The sequence below is a fragment of the Elaeis guineensis genome, chromosome 15 (assembly GCF_000442705.2).
Source record: "Elaeis guineensis isolate ETL-2024a chromosome 15, EG11, whole genome shotgun sequence".
Lineage (NCBI taxonomy): Eukaryota > Viridiplantae > Streptophyta > Magnoliopsida > Arecales > Arecaceae > Elaeis > Elaeis guineensis.
Window position 1 is genome coordinate 73959908 of NC_026007.2, and position 27419 is coordinate 73987326.

Genomic DNA, 27419 nt, shown 5'->3' on the forward strand with positions numbered 1-27419 from the left:
GCGCTGATTTTTTCTCTAATAAATGCATTCCTTCTAGATGTTTGTGTTTGTTTCGTGTCGTAACTCTAGAAGTACACCAAAAATCTCTTCTTAAATAGTTGATTGATGGTAGGAAACAGATTCCGTTGAAGGGAGTACTTCTCAATTCCCCACTATATAATGGCGACAGAACTGAAGGCTAAGCCCTCTTGTCTCCGAAAGCCCAAACCCTCTGCCTCCAAGATCTTCTTTCTCAGAGGCAGAGAAAGGTTGATGGGGGCCGAAGGAGAGATGCGCTGCCCCCTTATCAGCAATAACGGCGGGCAATCTCCTCACCCTCGTTCCCCTGGTCCAGCCATCCTCGGCCTCCAGCCCTCAGCCCTCCTCGACCACGTCGCCAGGGTCGATTGGTCGCTCCTCGAACGGATCCCGGGCGATCGCGGCGGCTCTCAGCAGGTCTATCAACACCAACATCTGCATTGCCCATTGCTATCGTCGTTTTAGTGTTCCTGTTCTTGTTTCGCGGTTCAATTATGTCCCTTGCGCGCCCGACGTTGGATTCCGTTCCTACTTTTATTAGTTCTCCGTTCCGTAGTTTTGGTTCCCCATGCTCTGATTAGAGTTAGAGACTGTTCTTTTGTTGGTTTCTTTTGCGAATTTTTGGGCTTTTGGATGATATCTCCATGGGCATGACGTGAACTTGCTTATGCTTTAATCGATTACGGTTCGTGGGTGCAAAATCCCATTTTTATTCGGAATTTTTTTTTTTTGGGTTGTTGTTTATATGTTGCTTCCTTGTATGAGATGTCGGTGAGCTTAACTTGAATTTGCTCTTAGTTCTATCGAGTATCGATCATGGCGCTTTATTGGTTTTCTGGTTGCAAAGTCTATTAAAAAACTGTGGCCTTGGAATTGTGTGTGTTGCTTAATACAGTATGACTTTTATCTATTAAAATCTACTGCCAATTTCAGAATATAATTGATTATACTAACTTCTCTGACTTGTGGTTTGTTGCTGTGTTTTGGTTGGTGTAATTTCCTTCTATGTATTTGTATGGATGGAGTCTGTTACCTTTGTTAGCGTGTTTTTTTTAATCCTTAGATCAAATTAACACATTAAACTTAAATAATTTTCTTTAATTGTCTACACTGCTATTGGGTTTGACTTGGTGAACAACATCCAACCCTGCTGCACAAACCATACCATAAAGTGACAATTCAAAACCAACCTCATTTCTGATGTTAAGGATCTTATTTTGAGCACTATGATGAATCACGTAATGGAAACTTCTATAGTGGTATAAACATATGCCTCAATGGTCATATTTGTTATCGTGTTTTGCAATTCAGCATTTCGTGCTAGGATGTACTGATGTGGTGTAATGGGTAACTATAAACAGATTGCTATTGAGGATTTGAATCATATATTGACGGAAGTCGATACATGCATTCTCCCATACATTGATGGCATTTCTCCTATAAGGACCATAGCTGGGGGTAGTGGTGCCAATACCATCAGGGGTCTGGCTGCAGGCTTTGGGCTCTCATGCGGAATAATCGGTGCTTTTGGTGATGATGAGCAAGGCCATAAATTCATCCATAATATGAGCTTTAGTGGTGTGGATCTTTCAAGATTGAGAATGAAGAAGGGACCTACTGGGCAGGTGAGTAGGATGCAAGTTTGTGTCCTTTTTTTGGGAGTCAGCTGACTAAAAGGAATATTTGAAACTTAACTTTTGCCTGTTATAACAGTGTGCATGTTTGGTCGATGCTGATGGCAACCGTACCATGAGGCCTTGTCTATCGAATGCTGTTAAACTCCTGGTATGCATGCTTCTGTATTCTTCTCCTGTTTAGATTTGTGCAACTTTATGCTAGTGATGTGGATTTGCTTATTTATGCCTTCTGTATATGTTATATCTGTCAGGCTGATGAGTTAAAAGGTGAGGATTTTAGAGGTTCAAAGGTACTTTTTCATGTTCAAGCTAGAAGAATCTTTGATTCCTCATATTGATTCCGATCTTGCTGATATATGATGATCTATGCAGTGGCTGGTATTGAGATACGCACATTTCAATTTGGAAATAATCAATGCTGCTATTAAAATTGCTAAACAAGAGGGGGTCTCTGTTTCCATGGACTTGGCCAGTTTTGAGGTATAACCATGAAAATGTTGTTTTCTCTCTATGTGATTGATTTAATCATTTGAGAATTCTAGGTCTTAATCATATTGGCTTGGAAATTATTGGTCATGTGCAGATGGTAAGAGACTCCAGGTCGCACCTCGTAAATTTACTGGAGAGTGGTAATATTGATCTTTGTTTTGCCAATGAGGATGAAGCTAGAGAGCTTGTAAGGTGACTGTCACTCTCGTGCACTACAACTTAAATCTAAAGCATGTTAAGCATTATTGGTGATTGTAAAGTCTCATTTTCCTGTCTCAAGTAGGTTTCCAAGCCACTAAACATTGTATTAAAATGGAAGAAGTGCCTAAAATTTTTTGGAGATGTTTGGGCACATATATACTAATGCGTGTACAGCGTTACGAAGTCGACTTCCGCTAACTATTTATAGATCAAACTGAGAAAATTTTGCTGGGAATAAAGAATTTATTTCTTGTCATAGTAGATTAAAAGCTCTTAAGCTTTTTTAGTTTTTCATGCAAGATTTATATTCAAGTCAAATAGCCATTTGATACTTCTTCCTTTTCTCATGTGAGAGTGCCTCGCATGCTAAACAGTTTGGAGGGATCACATAGAGTGATAAAAAGCGAGATGAATATATTGACAGAAAACTCAAATGCCTCAAACTTATTGTTGCATCTTCATGATTGGATATTCTTCTACTATGCCTCAAACTTATCTGCAAATGGGCTGTTGTGACGCTTGGCCTCCAAAGGATGCATTGCAAAGCAGGGTAAAGAGGTCAGTAGCATGTGTATCTTTTTCATTTTTTTCTTTCCTTTGTTTTTATGTAGGTGGGGGGTTTAGAATGTTTAATGTTCAGAAATCATTTGATAACGAAATAATTTGGTATGTCTCAGGTTGTCCGAGTTCCAGCTATAGGGGAGGCACATGCCATTGATGCCACATGAGCTGGTGATCTCTTTGGCAGTGGTTTTTTGTACGGGTTGGTAAAAGGGCTTCCAACTTGAAGAGTGCTGCAAGGTGGGCTCCTGTAGTGGTGGCTCTGTGATACAATCTCTTGGTGGTGAAGTGAGACCAGAAAACTGGCAGTGGATGTACAAGCAGATGCAGGCCAGGGGTCTGTTGCTTCCAGATCTTAAAAACTAAACTCACCTACTTGTTTACGCTGTTAAGACTTCTCTTTTGTTGTGGCGATGTTTTGTAAGAAGGGGAAGCATAATATTGCATTTTGGGGGCCAGTCCAGGTGATTATTAAGTGTAGTAGATTAACTCAAATTTGTGTCCGTAGCACTGTAATGTATGAGGTAATAGGGCGAATGTTCAACTTTGTGAGTAAAAGGTGCTAGACTTGGTTCAGTAAGTGTTCCAACTGGGGCCTGAAGCCAGCCAGCCAGCCATCCGGCCGGCCTGCAGGCCATCAGGTTGGGTCAACTTCGGGTTAGGCTGTGGACTAGGCCCGACTAGTTCTGGATCAGGTTTGGGCTTAAAATCAAAGACCATACTGCATACATTTTACGTCTAGCTTGGATAATTATATGGCCCGGCCCGAACCTAAGCCCAGACCAGGCCCAAAAATTGATAACGAAGTCGGCCTCATAATCAGCCGGAGGCCAGCTGAACCAAATATTGTTCCAATTTAGGCATGGCCACATGCGTGAGGGGTAATTGGGGAGCTCTATTTCGAAGTTTCCCAATCCCTGAATCTCCGCTCTCCCATCTCCACTCGCTAGGATTCTTCCACCACCTCTCCATCCTCAATATCCATCGAACCCCTTCCTTTTGATTTTGATGCCCAGCATGTACTCCCTCCTCCTCATCTCTCCTAAAGAAAGTGATCTCAAACTTAATCCCTAATCCTCTAAGCTAAAGATTAGAAGTGGTGGGAGACCATCCACAACATCGTCATAGCTGCCTGTGCTTCCTCCCTTTTGACCTTCATCATCTGCCCCGCCACCATGCCATATTGTCCATTGTGACCTTGTAGATTGCCACTTGCCCCTCCGCACATCCCGCTATTGCTTTGATCACCAGCCTTTGCCCCCTCCATCGATCCCAGCCTTTATCTACCACACCACCACCGCCCCGTTGCTCTTCTTCTCCGTTTTGCATATTGTCACCTGCCTTTCATGCACCCTGCCACTGCTTCTATCACGCACGCTACCCTCTCCGGCTCTCCATCATGAGCATTCTTGCACCACTGCCACCACCCCAAATCATACCACATGTGCCCCTCATCTAGCTCGCCTATCGATCTCGACCAGACACCCTAAGCTCTCCTCCACTACCTTCGGTCAATCGTCCTTTTATCATCCGACAGCCCGGGACACATGGTAGCCAACTTGGGTCAGTCAGGCTTAAATTGGATTGGCCCAGTTTGATTTTGGGCCAGGTCTAGGCTCAGGCCCGCTTTTTTGTAATTTAAAGTCAGGCTCAAGTAGAGGCGTGGCCCTACCAAGCCCGCCATGTTCCAGCCCAAAGTTCCAACATTACTAGGTTGGATTCTTCTTTAGGTCTGCTTATGTCATTTAGTTTGTCTCTTTGCATAAGGAACTTGGCATGTCAATTACCTGCCATTGTATGTAAGTAATTTTCTGCGTTCAGTTCCTAGTGGAAATTGTCTCAGGTGAAGCTGTTCGGCATCCACCGAGGCTGGTAGCTTATAAGCCAAATCATCTTCAACTCCTTGTAATGCAATAGCTTGCTTGAAATGGTTGAAAAGCGGCACCATCAATCTTCTCAGATCATGAGAAGCGTCAGGGCTATCCTAAAAGGATTGCTAGGATTTATGTGATAGAAGACTCCTATTGTTGGATAACCTTTAATCTGTGTAAGAAGCAGGCTTGAGAAGTGAAGGCTGCAGACGTTTGCCATCAGGCTCAGGCTTCGTGAGTGAATGCACCGATGACTGAAGTGTTTGGATTATTTGGGCTCACTTAAAGATTTTATACATCTTTTTTAATCGAGTTACATTCATTTGGAGCTTTCTAAACGAAATTTACGCTATTACTGATTGTGAAAAAAATGATATAGCCTATTTTTCACAAAAAATTGAGAAGAAAAAGGCATCGTAACGTTCATACAGAAAGCAGAGCAGGCTCTCTAAAGATCAAACACATTAGACCTATAGTTGGGAATTTGTAGATGGAAATTGACTCTCTGGGCAATTCCAAAGTCAAGCCAAACTTTACTCAAGTAGCACATTCGTTCACTAGTTTTGCACAACATTCAATAGATACGAAATATGGCGGAGAGACGCAAGATGATGCAATGAAAGGTTGACAGTTTACAGTCCTTTGGGCCCAAAAAACCTGTCATCATGCGGGTTAACGTCCAAAGTTCCCACGCTGCAGCGAGGAATTTCAAAACCTCATGCCTCAAAAAGAACTCCCGACCTGAAAGGACTGAAATTAATATATTGATGCTCATAATTCCCTGTAAATAATTATTTCTACTCTCAAAGCAATGTTCCAAAAGCATTGGCATCACTGATAAGAAATCTTCATACTTAGAAGTTGACTAAACTGCCTGTTTACCCTATTTCAAGCCATGTTTGTAAATCCAAAGATTTGTCTGAATCACATGACAAATCCTCAGAAATTGAAGCATGAGAAACAACGCAAATTTTAGAGTATTCAAAATCACAGGATTCTCAAACACCATTTTTTCTTCAGTATGTCGACACAATAATGATGGCATAATTCTACCTGAATCAAATATCCATTGGTGCAGCTTCTGAGCTCTTATCCTCCTCTTGCATGGTACCCGGATCGGCAGCAGCTTCCTCCCTAATCTCCATAGAGTCTATCACTTCCTGTATGGTTTTCTGATCGATGACATGAAATGGCTCTCCAACCCCAACAACAGCAACAGTGCAGATGGCACTGGTCAGCTTCTCACCCTGTAGCGTTTCTTTAATGGCAGAAAGGGCATCTTTTATCAGTTCTTCACGAGGGTAGTTGTTGAAAGCCTGAAATCTGCGCTCCAAATAAGTTTTTGCCGCTTGCGACCGGGATCCAATTGCAAATGCTTGATACTCGAAGTAGTTTCCACTGGGGCAGTTATAATATAGGTGAGCTCCCGTTTCATCCAATCCAGCAACCAGCAGGCCCACTCCGTAGGGCCTTTTCCAGGATCGCTGTGTGCAGACCTGAAATAGGCAATGCCCGTAATGCAAAATATGTCCTCTTGAAAAAAATTATAGAATCCAGAATTCTCTTTAAGATCTTAAAGTACAGATTGCAGGTTCAGACTTAACTAAGAAATGGCTTTCCGGATTTAAACAAAAAAATAAATGGACTACATAAAATCAACATATTACAAGTAGACCACCTAACTATTTAAATTAACTACTTAAAAACACATGGGCAAAGAAGAAAGTGTGTCATGCTAGAAGACAATGGCCCTCAATAATTCAAGAATATTTTTAGTTTAAATTGGATCCTATCCATCTATAAAACATCTTTCACAATATACAGCAACAAGGGGGTTCAGAAGAAAATTACAAAAGGACGTGAGATGATACCTAGAAGTGCTGATATCGATAAAAGATTAACAGGGTCGGTCAGTACAAAATTGGAACTTAGAACTTCAAATTTTGACCACAGATTGATCAAGTGAATCAACATTGCAAGCATTCAATCTGATTGGTCTTCATACATTTTTTGGGAATTGTCATGTGAAAAAGGCAGAGAAGTGTGTCCACATGTGAACTTCCACATCAATTGTGGAGCTAAACCAATCTACACTTATGCGTTGATGCATATTTGTAAAGAATGGCTCATGTATTTCTTCAATATCAAAAATTACAAGGTAACTAAAAATTCATTTGCCAAAATGTTAGAATATTCAGCATTTGTACATGGTTAAGTGTCTGTTTTTCTGTTTTCTGCATAGAAACCTTCTTTTTTTTTTTTTTGAGGGGACACATAGTAAATTAACAATGAAGCAAAATTATGTACTCTTGAAAATGAAGAATAAAAATTCCAAAGTGAATTTTGTTTATCCAGAAAGTGAAGCATAAAAAGAAAAGTAACATCAATCATTCAGCAAAAGTACAAAATAAGAAAAGTTAGACAAGAACAATAAACAATTGTACCAATACAAAATAAATTCCGTAGGCTTTAAAGGAAAAAGGGGGAAAAACATCTAAATTGTCAAATGTGTATCTGGGTACCAACAGTTCTCTTTCATTGGCACCAAATTAACGGAATTGTTAATATAATTAGAGACACCTCCAATTTTCACTTTCCTCATCTTACAGAAATGGCTAAACTAGTATGCAAATTGATGAATTAACTTGCATAGGGGATCACACTGCAGAGTCCCATTCTCTTCTAATTACAGTTCATGTCAGAGGATATTTTAAGATTTAGATCAGACCAGAATATTTTCCATTTTGTCTACAAACCAAGACAGTAGCACAAGAGTGAAGAAGTATTAGTGAGCTTACTTTTCGAGTTGGCAGCTCTCAAAATGTAGACAAGTTCTGTAGTTGCATAGTTATGCACATTAAAACTTTACTAACGGTAACGACAGTGAACTCCTTCACTCAGAAGTAATCACCAGGTCATTGTATCATGTAAACCTCTTTACGGCTATTCTTCAAAATACAATTTGCAGGACATCCCAGTTCCCATTGATGTTTTATGGTATGTCTTTAAGTTTCTAAGGCATCCTGCAATCAACAACTTAAAGCACTTCACTGCATTTACCTTGCTTTAAACCTATCAGCTATCTTCGTTGTCATTCAACTCTTATATACACGAATCCATGGTGGTTGAATTGGATTCACTTTGCTACCACATTTGAATTGAGGCCATATTTCAATTTCTATTCCCACCAAATTATCATTTCACTAGTAGTGTTTATTAGGCAATAGCATTTAAATAACCCATCAACATCTTATATGCATAGCTTTAAGTTTCCAAAGCATGCAGCAATCAAACATCTTAAAACATTTCACTGCATTTACCTTGCTTTAAACCTATGAGCTATCTTCATTATCATTCAGGTCTTCTCAAGTGAAGCTGCGAGCGGAGCATCAAAAAGCAAAGTGAGCTGCACTAGTGCACTACTCTTCTGTGTATCTCACTTTTTTTCCCCCTTCCAATGTCTAATACATGAATCCATGGTGAGTGAAATTGGTGTCACTTTGCTACAACATTTGAACTGAGCCATATTTCAATTTCTATTCCTACCAAATTAGCTGCACTAGTGCACTACTCTTCCGTGTATCTCACTTTTTTTTCCCTTCCAGATGTCTAATAAATGAATCCATGGTGAGTGAAATTGGTGTCACTTTGCTTCAACATTTGAACTAAGCCATATTTCAATTTCTATTCCTACCAAATTATCATTTCATAAATAGCTTTTAAGTGGTAATAGCATTTAAAGAACACAAAACAGAGAAAGCAATTATAATAGAACCCAATAGAATCAAATTTAGCTTCTTCTTCTTCTTCTTTTATCGTGGTATAAGATTCATACCAGAAAACTTTCTTTTAGATCAGATATATAATGATTCCAGCCTATATAGTAAAAGCTCGTGGTTTAAAAGTGGACTGAGATTATCCTAGATCTCTTATCAAGAGAACTAACTATTGAATAAACATTTAATTTGCTCACCTGGATATAAATGGTAAGGCTTAAGTATTGGAACATCGAAAGCCTTAACATCCAATTTAGGTTTAGTTTGGCAGGCATTTCTGGAAACAAGAAATTTGACCATAATTTTTTGGAAACATACCACTTCAGTTCATAGCACTTTAAGAACCAATCAGATCTCTTAAACAAGTTTTGATTGTTTAAGAGACATGATTGGTTTTTTTAACATATATCATTGATAAACAACAGAGCAAGGGCGTTGTTATTTAACACTCCCGAACCAAAACTACTGCAGGAGAAAAATAAAAATCCAGAAAGGAACATTTAACAAAAACAAATTCTCAAAAGCTGGGAGCAAATAAACATCAACTGTAGCAGAAGTTGTTTCCCCAGAAAGAAAAAGTACAAATATATGTCAATAAATATGATGGGTAACATTATCTATCAACTGATATGCAATTTTTTGGAGCAGCATTCAAAAACACTAGGTGGATACATTTTGGTGCATGGCCTTCTAATGTAAGCATATTTGTGACATGTCACTAAGGCCTAAAGACAGTATGAGATATGCAAGTATGCCCTGTCCTTCACAAGAAAAATTAGATATCTTCCGCAAGGCTATGTTTGTGACATATCCTATTGCAGATGCTTTCAGAAAAATCCAAACATTGACCTTCACAACAAGAAATAAGGAACAATTAGAGATTTTCAGAGAACTGAAAGAAAAACATGCAAGAAAGCTACGAACATCAGATCAGTTAGGAATATTCTAATCTTCTAGGGCAAAGATCTCGTGATCCTTTATTTGAGCACCAGATCTGATGCAAAGTTACCACTTAGAAATACCCCTAGCATAAATCATCCAAACCCATAGATCTTCAAGGACCATATCATATTATGCTGTGCTGGAAACTTCATGTAGATCCCCATCATGCACCATCTAAACTATCTTACATGTCAAATCACCAATGAAACAAAATCTACTAATTCATTTCTGTTTAATGCAACCAGACATTTGTTTCCAATCATCCAAGTGTTGCTAAGAAGACAAAAAGTGCACTTTAGTCCGGTGTTTTCCGTACCGCCCCATACCGTACTAGTACTGGTATAAAGTATCATGCCATACCAATACTATCAAACTGGTCTGTACCATATACCGACATTGTGATAGAATGAAACCAGTATGGGGTCTGGTATCGAGATAGTGAACCTTGCTTTAGTCTATGATACCGCATGATTTGAAAATCCTGACGTTCATTATCTAAAGATGAAGCAAGAGTGTGGTGCGCCATGTCATGTAATAAGCTATCAACTCTCAATATGTATCGCTCCAAGCCAATATTTTGACATGAACATTAGATTGGGTAAATTTTTGGCAACACTAATCACTAAGTGGACAAGAACATATGCTATATATCTTTTTATTTAAAATGAGGTCTTGATAAGCTGCTCAACAACTATGTTGTAATAGCTTAACATTTTGCAATAAAGCTATTTTGCAGTAAAATGTAAACCTTCATTCACATTACCTCACTGATCTTTTAGACATTAAAAACCAAGCAATCAATTAATCACATTCACTACATCAGTTACTTGATCCCATCAACATTCTCCTGAATAATGGGAGGTGGATATGATCATTTGAAAACAGAAGAGTCTCATCATACTCTTACCATATAGGATATTTCAAATATATGATGATTTTTCTCTAAGGCATCTTGTTTGACAATTTGCCACCAATGTCAGAATATGACCTGGAGAAAGAGACAAAAAGGCCAGCAGCTCATGTGTCGTCCGCCTAGAACCTATTACCAATTCATCAGCACAAAATAATGCTAGTTAACCACCAACCCCCCTCCCATCCCTCTACCACCACCCCCACCCCAACCAAAAAAAAAAAAAGAAACACCATCCGTTTGGAGGATCTTCAGCCCAAGATCAGACCATATGGCAAAGGAAAATACCCAAATTTCACCATAATTTTTATAATCTACCATTAATTTGTGAGACTTCTAAATCCCCTCCTGTAACTGCAACTCCAGAAAGGTATTTAAGAGAAAGGGTAGCTACTGATCAATATCAACCCAAGTGCTACTTGTAACGTTTTATAAGCCACCTTGTGGCTGACTAATTCCATCATTCAAAATTTTCTTACAGCAATTTGTAATCACAATCTGCCTTTCCTAAAACACATATTCCTTTATAGGGTTTTCTCTAAGCAACCTCTACTAAGGCCAAAAGAGTTCAAATCATCCTAGAATTTTTCATTCTAAACTCATCATCCAAGAAACATCCGTTGAGCACTTCCTATATATCAAGTCTCAGAAATTTTAACAATTATATTTTAGAGGAGGTGTAGGAGCTACAAATAATAAGTACAAAGTCATGGAAATTGATTAAGATGATATAGACATGTATAAAAAAGATCTCATGAAGCTCTAGCGAGGAAAGTATTTCTATTTTCATTGCTAAAAGTACAAAAAAGGACGAGACGACACCAGGTAATATGGACGCAAGATGAGGAAAAAATATACCAAAAAGCTCAAAATAGCATCAAATGTAGAGCTTGACAGGAATGCGATGAATACATATGACTTTGTTCAAAATATTCTCCACAATAACAAAAGTACAAGCCTCCACAAATATATCCTAAAATATAACTAATTAACCACTTATCCTGTAAATATCAGCTAGTTATCAGAATAAATTAACTTTCATAATAACCAATGGACCTTACATACTAAGAGATTGACTTTCAAAATGACCAATAGAACCATGAGAAACTAAACCAAAATTAAAAATGGAAGTTTCGGGAAGATTTGTTAGTTCAATTTTTCAAAGCTCTAACAAGCCAGAATTCATCAAAGCCAAATGTTCAAGAGAGAAGTGATACCGGTTGGCTAGGGCAAGAAATAGGCAAGAAGCAGCACCATTCTTGGGTGATCTTGGTCTAGATATGCGAGCAAAATGTTAAAAAAGAAATCAAGTATTTACTTTGGGCTGGGATGGGCCCGGGATGGTTGGCCCAAATCCAGCTTGTTACAGCCCTATGGTTGATAGTAAATCCATCAATTATGGGCCACAAACATGATATCCAAGGTTAGGAGGTTTTACAACACATGAATAAAAACTGTTTCTCAACCCACCTATACTGATCTTCACAGAAATGTGACAAGTTCTTTGTGTCTAACATGGTGGGATTAGAAATTAAAACTTGATTTAGTGTCACCATCTATGCCACTATAAGAATATGACATGATGACCACATATTCCAATTTGTAGTTGGTTAGAAACTACAATAGAGAAGAATGAAGGAGGTTTTGATGAAGAATACATTCCACAGTAGAAGAGTTCTCTGTCACCATTTGCTACTTCCAAGGAAGTGTAAAGACTCCTTTCAACTTGGATATCATGTGTAATAAAAAAAAATGGATGTCATGATAAAAAGCACAACATAATCAAAGAGGTTTGTTTGTGCATTAAGAGTAATAAAAAGAAGACTTCACAGTAATGAAGCATAAGGTAGATAATGGCTAACAACAAGCTCCATCCACACAGAAAGCATCAAGGTAAACAGCATCCTTTATGGTTATGTGAGAAGAAGATAGACGACTTTAATGAGGATGCCAACTTACCAAGAATTGATGCACAGGCTGCCTTCAATGAGAAATAACTACGGAAATTATATAGGCTGAGGAGTAAATGTTATCAGAATTCAACAAGAAGAATCATGAACAGCAAAATAGATGAAGGAGACAGCATGTGAAAGGACTCATAAAGAAACTGTAATTCAAGGCCACTAAATATCCAGGTCCATGCCTTAAAACCATTTTTTCTAATAACATTAGATCAGCATCTAGCAAAAGATTATCCCTGACTAATTGGACCAGACTCAAAAATGTAATCCAGGATTTTGGTTTTAGAACTTAAAATAGGTCCTGATCCTTGCTAACAACTCGGCAACGCAACTGTCTGGCTTCAAAAAAAACACCGCACCCAAAAACTAAATCAAGTCGCACTCTAGAATGAAGCAATCCAGAAGATAGAGGGCTAAGTTGGATCTACTCGAATACATGTCGACTTCTAAACCCTATTCTGATCCAAGGGGATTAATCATCCAGGGGTCGTAAAAAGCTCACCTAGGTAAAATTGTTTTCCTCCAAAACCCTAACATTAGGAAGAAGAAGAAGCATAACATCGAACACGAAGTGATCATTACCCATAATCAAAGCAATTCACCTCATTCCCTTACATATTCCGTTAGATTTGCTAAAAGATGAAAGAGATCGAGAAAGAAATCTCGAGATGGGACGGGTTTAGGGTTGTGAAGACTCTGAACCTGGGCCTTGTCGGCGAGATGGACGACGAGGCGAGAGACGGGGAGAGGGGACTCGTAGACGAAGGTGTGGTTGATGCACTCGGAACGAAGGAAGCGGGACAGGACGCGGCCGTCGGCGGTGAGACCGGCGATGGCGACGCCGATGTGGTCATCCACCTTGAAGACCTTCTTCTGGTGGGACGAAAGCTCGGAGGCCGCCTTGTTCACCGTCGCCAGCACCACGTGGGTCGCCGACCGGAGCCCGATCGCCGCCGACCCTTGCTTCACCGCCTCCATCGCGTACTCCACCTGGAACAGCCGCCCCGCCGGGCTCCATGTCGTCACGTCCGTGTCGTACTGGTTCCGAAACATCGCTCTGCCGCCTCCTACTACGCTTTCTTCCCACTGCGATATTCTTCTTCTTCTTCTTGGGGTTTTAATTCGGAGGATTCAAGCCTCTTTAGATCTACCAAAAATTGATATATACTTCGGCTTTTGAGCCAGGGCTTGCCTGGGTTTACTTGCTTCCGAAGGCGCTCTCTATGTTCAGGTATCGGGTCGGGGGTCGGGTCGGGATCTGGATCCGAAATGACATCTATGTGCCTTTTATCGTTGGGTGACGATGGGTTCCAACCGGACGCTGCACGATGGTTTGTGTTGTTTGATACGTCTAGGAAATTCGTTTTTTTCCATGTGTACCGGTTGGATGGTTAGCTTGGTGACTGGACTACGGCAGCTTGCAGTTTCCTAAACTGTAAGCTCCTACGATTGGGTTCTGGAAGTCATGGATTCTTAGATTTCTATGTACTGTTTGAGTGTTTCTCTTAATAAAAAAAAAAATTACTGCTTAAATACATGAATCTAGCTAAGTGAAAACCCCAAAGGCTACCTCTCTGATCAGTTCTAGACTGTATGTGCTTCTTGGAAGATGGACACTACACAAAAGTCCGGAACGTGCCGCATCATGAAAGAATTTCACTTGAATTCTTTAGAGGGAAAAGATGGATATTAAATACCATGCCTACCGGAAAAGCTTGGTGTTCCCTGCATATCTAAAGCACTCTTTTCTCCTGCTCGACCAAGTGGCTTGCATATATGTGCACGAAGTGCAAGTGCCGTCCATCTATCCGGCTACCAACGTTGCCACTTCATGGAGCAAGCCTACCCCCCCTTCTCCCTGGTCCTGGAACTTGCCTCCCGTGCTGTTGCCCATCAGCTTAAAACCTTCATTGAAAAGGGAATTAAGTTTGCCAAAAGAACTTCAGAGAAGCATTTCCTAACTCAATTTGATTTTTTATTTTCTAATATAATGTATAGGTTTTCAATTATTTCCAACTTCCTCCTCTTTTTTTTTTTTTTGGTTGGTAAAGCCAACTTCCTCCTTAGAAACTTTGATATCTGAAAAACTTCCTCTGCTGCTTTTCTTATTCGTACATCGGGAGGAATAGCGCCCCCGTGGGGTCACAGTGAAAGGCTAACGATCGTTCGCAGAGTGCCCTTGGAGTCCCGTCTACCCTAGTTTTGAGCCTGTGAGAAGCACAAATCTGCTATAACGTGACCATGAGATGTTCTATAGCATGTACGTACATGCTGCAGGTAGAATTTTTACTCCAACGTGATGATGGGGGTCCCAATCGGCTTTCAGTTCCCTTCTAAGCATCCTAGAGAAAGAGTGGACCTTGTTCCAGAGCTGACATGCAAGGAGTCATGCACACTTGTTATACATCAAGCCAAATCCTCCTGTGTTCCAGTGAAGCCAAAGAAACATCAGATGTTGACAGTGGAAAATCATTCGACTTATTTTGTGAGACAATGGTGAGAGTGGTGCATCATTATAGCAGAACTCTTCAGACAAGCAAAATAATGCCAGAGGCTCTGGTTCCTCTTAGTTAAGCCATATTTGATTTTCAAGCATTCTTCCTTTTTTTTTCTTTTTTTAATTGCACCGGACGCATATGTATCGTTCTCAGTAGCATTCATAATTTTTTTGGTAGATCCCAGTAGCATTAATTGAAATATGAAATTCTGATCTCACACATACACGCATGGTGAAGAGAGGGAGTGGTGCGGCAGAGGAGGTTTGGCAACGCTGAAAGTTCGCACCCGAGAAAAAGGAGTTTGACACAGCTGAAAGTTCCCATCAGCCACCTAGAACAATATTTCCGTTTCAAACCTGACAAAAACCTACAGTCACAAGTCTATACGACATTCTAATGGGAGCAAAAGTGACAAAACTCATCAAGCAACCCAGTTGTGTCTTTATTTTATGGAAACTTGTGATGGCATGTCAGACCCCAAAGAGGTGGAGCATAATGGCATTCTGAGCATGCATCCGGTTCTCAGCCTGGGGAAAGACAATAGAGTTTGGAGCTTCAATAACCCCGTCGGTAACTTCTATCCCTCTCTCCGCTGGTAGGCAATGCATGAAGTAAGCCTTCGGCCCTGCGATCTTCATCAAGGCTTCATCAACCTGCCACGCAGCACAAAGAATAATGCAATTTTTAACAAGATGCGCTAATACAATGTCTGGTTGAAAGAATTTAGCCAGGTGGAAGTTTGAGTTCCGGTTCACTCGTAAAAGGTCACTTGCATGATCCCACGATAAAATTAACTGCCGTTACTGGCATAAAGGGTCAGATGATCAGCGACAGCGTACAAGGTTTGTGCTTATTTCATCCTGGGTAACTCTATCAGGGTTCACCAGAGGTAAGTAACCATAAATGAATTTAAAAAAACTATGGTCCCAACAAACAAGCTCCAAAGCACTTGCAACAGCAATCAAGATGAAATTCTGTGCCATGCTTGGACGAAATATTATTGGTACTGCATTTACTTGCTATAACTAAGAAAACAGATGACATATCCAACTAAAACAAGTCAAAAGACGTGTCTTATTTTGTTTCCGCGGCTTTGAACACCAAAACTAATCTTCTCCACAGCCAAATTTTAGAAAATTGGGTCGCAAATATAGCTTGCTAGCATGCAGTGTACTCTCTCTCTCTCTCTGTCTCTCTCTCGCACACATGCACTCACACGTGCACATACACATGCATGCACATCGCACCATGCACACACACCCACACACCCCACACAAAGTACTGCAGCTCTTCAGCTTGTGTTAATTCCAGTCTCCAGGCCTCTCAAAAATGCCAAAAATGCTTGCTCTGCCTCTAATGGTCCTCTTAGCACCAATTAACGTGCTAATGCACTCATTTAAACCCTCAACAGTTTGGCCACCTATTCATCTAACATCCTCTTGTTTTCTATGTTCGTGTCATGCATGCAAGACTCTCACACTGCGGCAGTTACATATCACTTCATCAATCCTCATCCACTACATAAAATGAATCTTAGCTGCCTTCATGTCTTTCATAGGAAGCTTATCAGCCTCAAGGATTTAGATCCCAATGAGACATCCAGCAGAGACACCAAGATAGGGTACCATCTCATATGTTAGGATAGGGTCATCTTGCCATCGTCCCAATATCCCGATCGGGACATCTTGGAACGTCTCCTATCTCCAGTGTCAGGACAGGATTAGACGGCGGCGCATTCCATTCCATGAAAAAATTAAGACAACCCCATTCCATGGAATTTAAAACCTTGATCAGCCTATCCACCACACAATGGCATTGGCTTGAGGCCTTTGAGCACATTGGCACACCTAACAGGTATCACCTTCCATTATCATGTCAAATCAGGCACGACTATTTAGATAGAGAATAAGCTGTCCTTGGATAAACTCAAGATGCGACCAGAGATAGAGTTGCAAGGAAGAACAAACTTGAGGACTGCACGTGTTGAGGCTTCCACAAAGTGCACAATACCAAAAAATAAAAATAAAAATAAAAATATTGAAATCCTTCTCGAAGGTGACCTCCACTATCCCAGTCTTTTGGCATTATATAATTTTCCCAATCAGAGGAATTCTTCCCTCTCACCGCTAACTTGTCCTCACCAGCAGCCATACGGGGCAAATTTAGAGCTAGTTTGTACAGGCATCTAGACAAACCTAAAAAATTCTCTGCCTCTGCTTCCTGCTACAATCATTCATCCTTTTCCATTTCTGCAAGGGCATTGCTAATTCAAATTTTAGCATCAGGTCCATTTAGCCTTTACGGATCCAAACACCAGGGTATTGATGCATGTCTCAACAAGCACATGCTTAATTCTTAAGAAGCCACTAGCATTGCCCTGAAGCAGTCTATGCTCTGTGCAGCTGCATATGTGTATGTGCGGTCTTCTGACTACCCCACAGAAGGTCTGGGTGACTCTGTGAGTGGATCTGGTTGGTCTGCATGATGGGTGCCCAAGTAGCTGCCATATTCCCGCACCCTGGATTTATGGCCTGACTCAATAATTTTCTCCCCTCCTCTCTCCTCTCTCCTGATTTTTAATGAGATATATCCAGTGTTTCTGCTCTTTTATTTATTATTACATATTTATCTATTTTTAAGCTTTTGTAAAATACAAGCTGCATAGGCAACCAAGCTAAGTGGTTGCATACTGCTTCAGCTCTAACCAGCACCTTGATGGTATACTACAGCCACTAGATAGCACATTCAGATGTATCTTTCTTCATGTATAACACATGCAGAGGCAAGTTTTCAGTCCCATTCTTAAGGGTGCTATTCATCTAATCCTTCATTCCCTAAAAAAATAAGTTCATAATTCATTTCCTATTATGTGTTAAAAATTAATCTCGGACATACTGTTAAACCTTGTTTGCAAGTGCTAATCACATCAATTTTGTATTCCCAACTTGGTTGCTGTTGGCTTATTGCTCATTCTCTACTCCAAAGTATATCCTTGATCAGACCTTTTACCTAACATAAACAATGGGAACATATGAATATCAGCTAACTAGACCTAGATCCAACCTATCTAAGTCTAACTTAGATCCAGTCTGGATCCAATATGTCAACTGGATTGAGTCTGTCCAAACTTTACTGTTTACCACCCTTGAAGACTTAACCAAAATTGTTCCAACACTAATATGCACAAAATCTTAGCCCGCTTCCAACATAACCATTGGCTGTAATCTGGCCTTGAACCAGCTTAAGTCCCCAACTGATTAGGTTGGTTTTTATCCAAATAATAGGAAAGGGGACATTAAAAGGGAAGGAAGAGCTGTGCCAAAACTGACAAAAGCCCAATTCACCTATACAATACTTCCAGTATTATCTGTAATAAAAAGATTTCCCTGAATTCTTTGACTCTCACATACGTACTCTTCAGATCTAATCAGACCAACTACACTTCTACATAATATCTCAATGCTCTGAACTATAATAGTTGCAACAATCCAACTACCAAGATTTTCCCTTTTAAACATCTCTATGTTAACAATTTCTTAGCATGAGGACATGCTTGTCACCCTAACCTTTGGGGATGTGGAAAAGAAAATTCAATACAACAAAAGTACAATAATTGCTGGAAGCTGAGCTACCAAAAAACTTGGACATCATCTTAAAAACTGAAAGAGACCGAAATATATTAAAGCCAAAATATCCAATATTAGCCGGCATACTTAAGCAATAAAAGGTCACATGAAGATTATCAAGGTGTCTAGAATCTGAACTGAAGATGCAGAGACCAGCTTTTTTTTTTTTTTAGGAGAATAAAATTTAGTCCATAAAATCTATGCTGACATGGTCCTAAACATTCAGATCAAGGATTCATCGAATGACTCATGAAGAAAAGTTTTGTCTGAGGTTCTCATCCTAAATTAATAGAGATCATACAAACATAATTTGGAGATACGCCCCAAACCTGGTTGCTGACTGTAATTTTCACTTTACATCATAAAATTTACTATGCTTACGCAACCAAAAACAGGGGGAAAAGGAAAAATAGAGAGAAAGAGACAGATGATACCTGGAACCCTTGGAACTGTTGCTTCCTATATGCAGCCTCCTCCTTTTGGCCCATACTAGCCCAAACATCAGAATAAACCACATCAGCCCCCCTTACTGCTTCCCTGGGATCATTTGTAATTTCAATCTTGCTGATTCCAGCACTCCTTGCTTTCTCGACAGTCTTCTCATCTGGCTCAAAACCTTTCGGGCAAGCACACACAAAATGGAACGGAACCACAGATGCCATCAGAAGCCATGAGTGCACAATATTGTTCCCATCTCCAACATAAACAATCTGAAAACAACATTAGAAAACCATAATTCGATTGAAATGCATAATTGGCAATGTATGTCTATGCAACTCTGATAGTTTCATGGAAGTGGCTAACCTTGGTTCCTTCCAGCTGGCCAATATGTTCTATAATTGTCAGTGCATCAGCCATTATTTGGCATGGGTGGTTATAGTCACTTAGACCATTGATGATTGGCACTGAAGCATATGCAGCCAAGTCAAGAATATCCTGCCATCATCATAAAAAAAGAGTAAGAACTAAAAGTTGCATATGCTTATGGAAGCAGCATACTGTGGAAGCAAATTATCTTGGAAGTACTTTTGTTTGGAAAAAGGAATGGATTTCAAATATGCATAATGGATTCTAGGCACGTCAAATGACAAATCCTATTGTGTATTTACCAGTTCAAGGTGAATGACTCCTTCATGTCATGACCTAGAATGTTTGGTTGTAAGATCATCTAAGGTATACCATACCAAGGAATTCTCAGAACTATCGATCTATATTCTACTATAAACTACTGTGATGCATGAAACCAAGTAATTATAAATCCTAGCTGAATACATAATGGGAGTTCAAGATGTCTTTCTGGTCAGAAGTGTCTATATCAATACCACATGAATCCAACTCCACTTGTCCAACAAACACAATAATCATAGACATTAACCAACCAGAGCATATCAGGCAATTTTACCTCTTCATCTCCCAAGTTCTATATGTAGATAGTAAAATTGACCTAAAATATTTCTTACAGGCTTTTTCTCACCCTAGTGACGTTCAATTTTGGATTGCACCTATTTGTACAAATTCAGTAAATGCCCAACACATTGCCCAGACTTTGTTTAATTATATATGATAATGCAATTCTAAATGCAACCACACTTGAGAATTGCACCATATGCACATTATCAAGCCTGGCAAGTTGGATTCCAAACTGTTTTCTGAGAACTGGTACAAGCCATTGGATTTCCTGATGAGAAAATTGGATATGATAGCAGAGCTCTATATGGTTGGATTCTATATTTTGTATGCATATGCATATTTTGAGTTTATATTAACAATCAGCTAGCTTAGGCACATGCAACCCATATAATTGATCTAGGATGAAGGAATACTGAATGGATGGCTTAAATTTCATCAAAACAGGAAGGAAAATTTGATGGATGGTTGTAGTCCTATCACTTGATCCAGGTCAAAGAAATAAAAATTGTGCTCCAGAAAATATTAGGGATGAAGACCTTATTGTAAAAAATCACTTCTTATTGAATATTTACATGCTGAGTTTAGACTGTTAAGAGATGGTGGCGAATGGGATATGTGAAGCAGGTTAAGATGGAAGAAATGGAAGGGCAGTTTGGATTTTTTTTCCTGAAAAATGTTAGGTGCAAAGCCACGCAGTCAAAAAGTTGGCAAGTTACATGATTTTCATAGTGCTATAATGCAGCCAATTAATGATATGCTTCTTAAAAAGAAAATATTGTTAATCAAGTCATTAATCGTACACATAATGAAAATTTGTAACATAAAAAATGAAATAAGACCTTTTAGAAAAACAATGATGCAATTAAACCATTAATATTAAGAACCATACATTAAGGTCAACAATGCATCATAACTATGATGTTAGCATTCTTTATATTATTTATGTTTATTAGATATGTTTTAGTCACATAATAGCAAGATGAGACAGTATTAGATTCTCTGAGGCTTTGGGATATAAGATCAAGACTCATTTAAAAGAATACTCCAGAATTAGTGCCCAAGCAGGTGTCAATACCTAATCAACACCACTAGCTCAGCCAGATAGCAAAAATCCAGTTGAAATTCCAATCTTGGCGCAGGGAATTGAACATATATTAATAATTTGATATGTTAAATGTGTACATGATCGATTTTTGAAGGCTGAATAAGCAGAAAAGAGCACAAGAAAAGAAAAACTTAGTACTTCAATCTTCAAAAAAAGTTTCGTAGAAGTTAGTTTACCCATTCAATGTCTTTCTCTGTCATCACTTCAGAAAAATCTCCTTTAAGTGTACAAAAATAATAGACCTAACGATAGTTTCTCTCACCATTCTCACAAATTTCCATCAATTGCTTAAGGAAAATAGCTTCAATGTTTGACTTTTCCTCTCATGAAGCCGCAATGTTCTCTAAAATGTTTCATAGATGCATTGGTTCATCCACTTATTCTCTATATGAGTCTCCCCCATGTTCTATCCATTCTCTTCAGGCTGCAGTTCTCCCTTGTCTTCAGCCTCAGGCTCATTTCTCTAAGGCTAGTGCTTGGTGATTCTCTGTTTGCTCAAGCACAAAAATCAGCTGCTTTAACTTAGAGAGAGAACACTCTTTCTTGTCATCATGTTACAAAATCTATTTACAGTCATGTCAATCCTCGAGTCAACTCTAGGCCTTGTTGTTTCTAATCTGCCCTTGATCTTATAAGATATGCATCTAGACCAAGCCCTACCTGTATAATTTCTGAGACATTTGGGAAGAAATTACTGCATAATCCGAATTGCTTCTTTATTTTTTCTGCAAGCATAATCCATTCTGCTGAATTAGGAGAAAGGTCATCAATATGATCCACAGAAAGTTATTGAAATCCTTGTTTTCTTTAATTTAAGGTCAGTGCAGCATGGCATAACTAAGATGCAGGTCCAACAGAAAACCACAGTTGGATCAGGCTAATATATGAAGGATGGTCTCAGAAAACATCTTATTTTTTGAGTTGCAATTCTGTTCTCACGTGATCAAGTCTTACAGGACTTTGCACACCTTGACAAGGAGTGATTCAACCTCAAATATCATAACCTAAAGATTTGCCTGAGCACATCAACATATTCACATAAAACATGATCTAAAATATAGAAAAAGAGATGCCAAACAAAAGGTCATATAATGCAATTACATCAGAATGTTTAAGCACTGATTTACCTGCATATGATCAGTCTTGTAGAGTTAAAAATTAGTCATAAGGTATTTCCAAATGGAACAAAAATGATATTGCAACTCACCATCATACCTGGTGAGCAAATACACGTGCCATGATGATATCATTATAACCACAAAGCACTCGGGCAACATCACGAGTCTCCTCTCGCTTACCCATCTGAATATCATCAGGTCCTAGGTAAATGGCATGCCCACCAAGCAAGAAGAATCCTGTTTCAAATGAAACACGAGTCCTCATAGATGGCTTAGCAAAAATCATTGCCATTGTCTTTCCTTTGAATGGGAGAAACGTTCTGTCTCCTGATTTCAACAGTGCCTTGACCTCAGCTGCATGATTTAGGATCTTCAAGATTGTATCCTTGTCACAGTCACTGATGTGGAGAAAGTCTTTTTTGCCTGGTTGAGCTGTTTAAAAATGATATAGATAAAAGTCAAATTAAGTTTAAAGGAAAAGGGTTCCTAAAGATACTGTGTTAGCTACCATCAATTGATGCTAATGTAAGATTAATAAGTTAGTATCCTACTTGAGCATGTAGCTAGACCAAATAGTATATAGGATTCACCAAATTTTTTGAAGTAAAGACTTCTAGTAGTTCCTTTTTCCCATTATGAGAAATCTTTTTTCCTCTTAAAGAAAAGGGGACAACATCCTCCTGTAGATATTCTATATATGTTCTTCAGAATTGTGCAAAATGGCAATTGTGGAAAGTCCCAATCTGGATTTCTAGGGAAACCACTTTTTAAGCAAAGTATGTGAGCATAAAAATCCAAAAGCCACCAGATCATGGCCACTGAAGACGCATAAACTCACACACTCTTTACAAAAACAATTAAAAAACCCTAAAAGAACTCATGATTTACTTAATGCTAGTACTTATTGGACTGCAATAATGAAATACTATGATGGGAATCACAAAATAAAGCATCGCCAATACATTGGTGATCCTTAATAGTTAATCACTTCTATTCATTCTTTCATTCATTTATTACGGGGATACTTGTAAAAGATGAGACAATCTATCAACCATTGACTTAAGGCTGAAGTGTCTCTCATTAAATATTTTTTGAGCAATAAACCTCAACAGTACAACATACAGTTTCCATCTAAGGATTCTTATACACGTGGAATTGATCATATCTTAAGTTCCAATTGATTGAGTTCTACTCTTGGAGGATTACCTCACTTCTACCAGCTTTTAAGCATTCTTGAAAGAAATGAGTGTCAAGCTGAGAATTGAAGAAAATCGCCGCATTCACCATCAGATCATCATTATTAAAATAATTAAAATTTCAAAAATCAAGAAGACTCCATTTCCATTAGACTTTGTGCTACTCTTGGAGGATTACCTCACTTCTACCAGCTTTTAAGCATTCTTGAAAGAAATGAGTGTCAAGCTGAGAATTGAAGAAAATCGCCGCATTCACCATCAGATCATCATTATTAAAATAATTAAAATTTCAAAAATCAAGAAGACTCCATTTCCATTAGACTTTGTGCAGTTCTTGAAACATATATCAACATAAGACCTGATTTCACAGTCCTCAGTACCGGGGTGGGGGGAGGGGAATCAAGAACGGTGATACCTACTAATTCTTTAACTTCTCAGAGCATCCAAGAAAATAAAACCACCAATCGATCATATCAAAAAAAAAAAAACTCAAAATATCTCTGGTGAAATCTACCTCAAAATAAAACCAAAAAACTTTCAAACCAGTACAGGATCGTCCGATCCTAAAAACCCTAATACAACCCTCGATCACGTCAGCAGAGGAGAGACGCGAAAAGCCATTAATCACAGCGAAAGGAAGGAGAAACTTAGGGGAGAAGACGCTCACCATTTCCTTCCCTGGAGGAAGAAGGGACGGAATGGGTAGGGACAGAAGTCCGGCATGAGATACGGCCGCGAACGGCGCCGGGGCCGGCCGGAGAAGATCGAGAAGCGAAGGAGATAGAGGACGACAGCGACGAAGATCGCCGAAAAAATCCGCCGGAGAAAGCCGAGGACAAAGAGGAGATAGCCTCGTCGGAACGAACGGATGGGCCACCAGAGATCACTGCCGCCATTGCTTCCTGACTGTAAGTACAGCAGGATGTCTCCTTGGGATTTAATATAAAGGTCGGATTTATGGAAATGCCCCTATCTTTTCAGAAAATTGACAAGTAGTGGAAAGATTACTGCTGTCCATCTATCGCATCGATGCTCCTCCGTCTTCTTCCAGCACTTACAAACGGATGAGATGGATCTCATGGGAAGGCGGACGGTAGGTCCTTTATCCGTATAAATTAATCTGTGAAGGGCGTCTTGGGGTGTTGGACTGGGGACTCCCTTCTTCTAAAGATGCGATCAGGACCGTCCAAAAGCAGGTCCTTCGAAGGACCCAAGTCTGGACTGCTGGACCAGTGTTGTCTATATGCGCTAGTTTTGATTTATGATGTAGATTCGTTAAGAATGAACCTTGTATTTGAACCAAACATCGGACTCGGATTATATCATATGTCGCATTTTTCATATTTATTATATGGATGTGTGGTAGTAGATCTCTTCATTTATTTTCCCAAAATGTTGTTGTATTCCGATAGATTTGTTTAAATTTCTAGACCACTGTTGCGGCCAATCCCCTCATCGCCTGGTCACCGGAAACGAGCGCCTGCAAAAGAAAGTCCACACTGACCGGAGGCAGCTCCGACGGTCAAATCAGAGAGGAGACTAGGCAACAGTGAAATGAAAACAAAGAGCTCAACGAGAGAGAGCTAGAGAGGAGGGAGTTCAGGGGTTTCGAATCGACCTCTAGCACTGTTGTCTTCCCCGATATATATAGTGGAGCATGATATGGCGCCGTCATTAATGGCGCGGACAATTGAAGTATTGTCAACTCACTGAGGACTGTTAGAGCCGCCGTAAGGGTGTCAAATCGTCGTGGCACTGTCAAATCGCTAGGGTTGACCCATGCCTTAGGTGGGATAATGCCCCTAGGCGGCAGTGCCGCATGCCACTGTCAGGACTGACAGTCTCTGGCAGTAGTACGGCGATTGGAGGAGCCGACCGACCATAGGTCGGCGGCCAGCTAAGGGGCGTCGGGTGAAAATTTGGGCCCCTCCGACAGTCAGTCGGGCACGTTGGTGGAGTCGGGCATCGGACTCCATAGTGCAGTCGGTTGGGAGAGCGGAAAAAGTCTGCCCGACCGACGTATCCTCGGTCGGTCGGTAGCCATCGATCGGTCGGTAACGGCACCCGTCGGTCGGTCGGTCGGTGGAGCCGGGCGTCGGACGTGTAGGCCCGACGATGAGTCGGCATGAGTGGGGTCGGTCGGTATTCTCCAACAGTTGCCCCCCTCCACTCCTGAGTCGGATGGCGCGCTGACCAATGTCTTTGTTTGGATGGCGGCGTCAGGCGAAAGGAGTGGATCTTCACTGTATCAAGTTCCGACCGTCCCGTGGGCTGGTATGACGACCGTACCGTGGGTTGACATGATGACAGGTGCCTCATGAATGCGGGGTGATTCGCTGGCGTCAGACGTCCTGTCGGTGTCAGACGTCCTGTCGGTGTAAGACGTCCTGTCCCGTCGGTGCCAGACGTCTCGTCCCATCGGGAAGGGAAACCGCCGTTCCCGCTGCCCCTTCGGGGATACGAAACGTCATGACCTCCGTGCCACGTGGCAGATGGCCATTGGGACGGGTCCGTTGGAGCGGATGGAGGTGACGTGGCTCGATCTGAGGATGAGTGCGTCGAACCATCGGGCCGATGGATGGCCCGGATGATGCCATGCGGCGTGATCTGGGAATCCCTCGTTGGTCGTGCCTTCATCTCGATCGTCGGGGGATACTATATATACAGGGTCGTCCATATCCAGGTTTTGGCCCCCCTCACTTTGCCGTCGAGACTCTGCCCGTGTGATCCCCTATTCCAGGTACTCGTCTCCGTTTTCTTTCTTCTCAGGAGTCTTCTCTTTTTCTTCTAAGGACTTTCCCCATCTTCATCGTCTTCCTCCTTGCTTTCCGCCCTTCGTTCAGGTCCATGGCCAGAACATCCCCACGAGTAGGTCAGTCGGAAGAGCCGACAGACGACCCTCGGTCGACCCCGGAGGTGGAGGTCTCTTCACTTTCGGAGCTGAACGTCGATCGGCTCCGGGAGCAATATTGCATCCCGAAGCAGTTTCGGCTGTTCGCCCCTGGCGCCAATGGTCGGGTCAATAGCCCGCCTGAGGGCCAGGTGGCCTTCTACGTTGAGGACCCCCGGGCCGGCCTTCGTTTTTCGATTCCGGAGTTCGTCCGAAACGTGCTTGACTATTACGGGCTATGCCCGGCGCAACTCGCGCCGAACTCGGTTCGGCTAATAGTCAGTTTTGCTCTGCTGTGTCGGCTTTTACCGACAGACCCTCAGATCTCCCTCTTTCGAGCTTTCTTCGTCCTCCGACCCCACCCTAAAGCCCGAGGGTGGTGGTATTTCAATCCTCGGAAGGGGCTTTCTTTTATTACTGGTCTTCCATCGTCCATTCACGGATGGAAGAACCAGTTCTTTTTCGCATCTTCTTCTACTCCTTGGGGGTTCCCTGTCCGTCGGGGGAATCTTCGAACCGAACCGAACGAGAACAGTCGGGTGGAAGGCGAGGACCGGAAAGACTTCAACCGGCTGAAAGACATCTCGGTGCCGAAGCAGAGGGAGCTCGTCACTGAGCAGGCCTTGTACGACGCCGGCCTCAGCCCGGTCCCTCGCTTAGGTCAGTTTTTCATTTTTCTTCTCCTTTTTTTTTGTCTTTCCTTTATGGTGCTGACCATCCGTCGTCGTTTACAGATATGCCGTCGAGGTCAAGACTGACGGCAGCCGACGTACGTCAGTACGCCGTTCGGAAGAGGCCGGCGCAAGGGGTCGGGCCATCGCGGCCTCCCAAGAGGCCCCAAGTAGCTCCGCCGAGCGAGCCGACTGGGTCGGGGGCGGAGCCCGTCATCGCACTGTCGGCACTGACAGTGCTCGTCGAAGTCCCATCCGAGGGACCGTCGGGCGAGGGCGCAGCCTCGCCCAAGAGAAGGGCGGCCGATGAATCGATCGACGGCGCGCCGGCTACTCAGCCGGCAGAGGATCGGGAGGAGGCGCGCGAGCCCGAGCAACCCGCGCCTGCTGCTACCGCACCTTCGGTCGATACTCGGTCGGGCTCAAGCTTGCTGTCCTTCTCCGACGTCAGGGCCTGGGTGTCCGGTCGAGGGAAGGCCCCAATGGCGTCGGGTGACGAAGGAAGGTCGGCCGGTGATGCGGTGTCGACCAACTTCCCA

General features: G+C 41.3%; 2 protein-coding genes and 1 non-coding gene across 5 annotated transcripts; 1 reads left to right on the forward strand and 2 right to left on the reverse strand.

Annotated features, from left to right (window-relative positions):
* The first annotated feature begins 140 nt into the window (after positions 1-140).
* On the forward strand, positions 141-3548 carry LOC105058760 (uncharacterized). Of its 2 annotated transcripts, none has more exons than XR_012137077.1 (8): positions 141-435; positions 1380-1643; positions 1732-1803; positions 1907-1945; positions 2028-2135; positions 2239-2336; positions 2720-2903; positions 3023-3548. It is a non-coding gene; the product is annotated as an uncharacterized protein (transcript). The 2 variants fall into 2 exon arrangements; XR_003802682.2 differs by having other exon boundaries at positions 2699-2903; positions 3023-3546.
* Positions 3549-5290: 1742 nt separating this feature from the next.
* On the reverse strand, positions 5291-13531 carry LOC105058761 (proteasome subunit alpha type-1). 2 transcript variants are annotated; one of them, XM_010941798.4, is made up of 3 exons: positions 13069-13531; positions 5831-6273; positions 5291-5518 (listed from the first exon to the last, which is right to left on the reverse strand). In XM_010941798.4, the coding sequence occupies exons 1-2, from the start codon at positions 13417-13419 to the stop codon at positions 5836-5838; spliced, it is 789 nt and encodes a 262-aa protein (XP_010940100.1). In that variant the 5' UTR covers positions 13420-13531; the 3' UTR covers positions 5291-5518; positions 5831-5835. The 2 variants fall into 2 exon arrangements, with proteins under 2 accessions (XP_010940100.1, XP_010940101.1); XM_010941799.4 differs by having other exon boundaries at positions 5291-5527.
* A 1491-nt stretch (positions 13532-15022) lies between these two features.
* LOC105058763 (ornithine transcarbamylase, chloroplastic) lies at positions 15023-24248 on the reverse strand. Its single transcript, XM_010941800.4, has 5 exons — positions 23987-24248; positions 22221-22555; positions 19295-19426; positions 18925-19200; positions 15023-15517 (listed from the first exon to the last, which is right to left on the reverse strand). Exons 1-5 carry the CDS (start codon positions 24213-24215, stop codon positions 15335-15337), a joined length of 1155 nt encoding a protein of 384 aa, XP_010940102.1. The 5' UTR covers positions 24216-24248; the 3' UTR covers positions 15023-15334.
* Between the last annotated feature and the right edge of the window lie 3171 nt (positions 24249-27419).

Excerpts from the sequence above, each read along its gene's own strand:
- LOC105058761 (XM_010941798.4), bottom strand. The coding sequence starts at position 13,419 with ATGTTTCGGAACCAGTACGACACGGACGTGACGACATGGAGCCCGGCG. Across the intron at positions 6,274-13,068 it reads ATCTCGCCGACAAGGCCCAG|GTCTGCACACAGCGATCCTG; the intron begins GTTCAGAGTCTT and ends TGCCTATTTCAG.
- LOC105058763 (XM_010941800.4), bottom strand. The coding sequence starts at position 24,215 with ATGGCGGCAGTGATCTCTGGTGGCCCATCCGTTCGTTCCGACGAGGCT. Across the intron at positions 22,556-23,986 it reads TTCCTCCAGGGAAGGAAATG|CTCAACCAGGCAAAAAAGAC; the intron begins GTGAGCGTCTTC and ends ATTTTTAAACAG. Across the intron at positions 15,518-18,924 it reads AACAGTTCCAAGGGTTCCAG|GTTGATGAAGCCTTGATGAA; the intron begins GTATCATCTGTC and ends GCTGCGTGGCAG.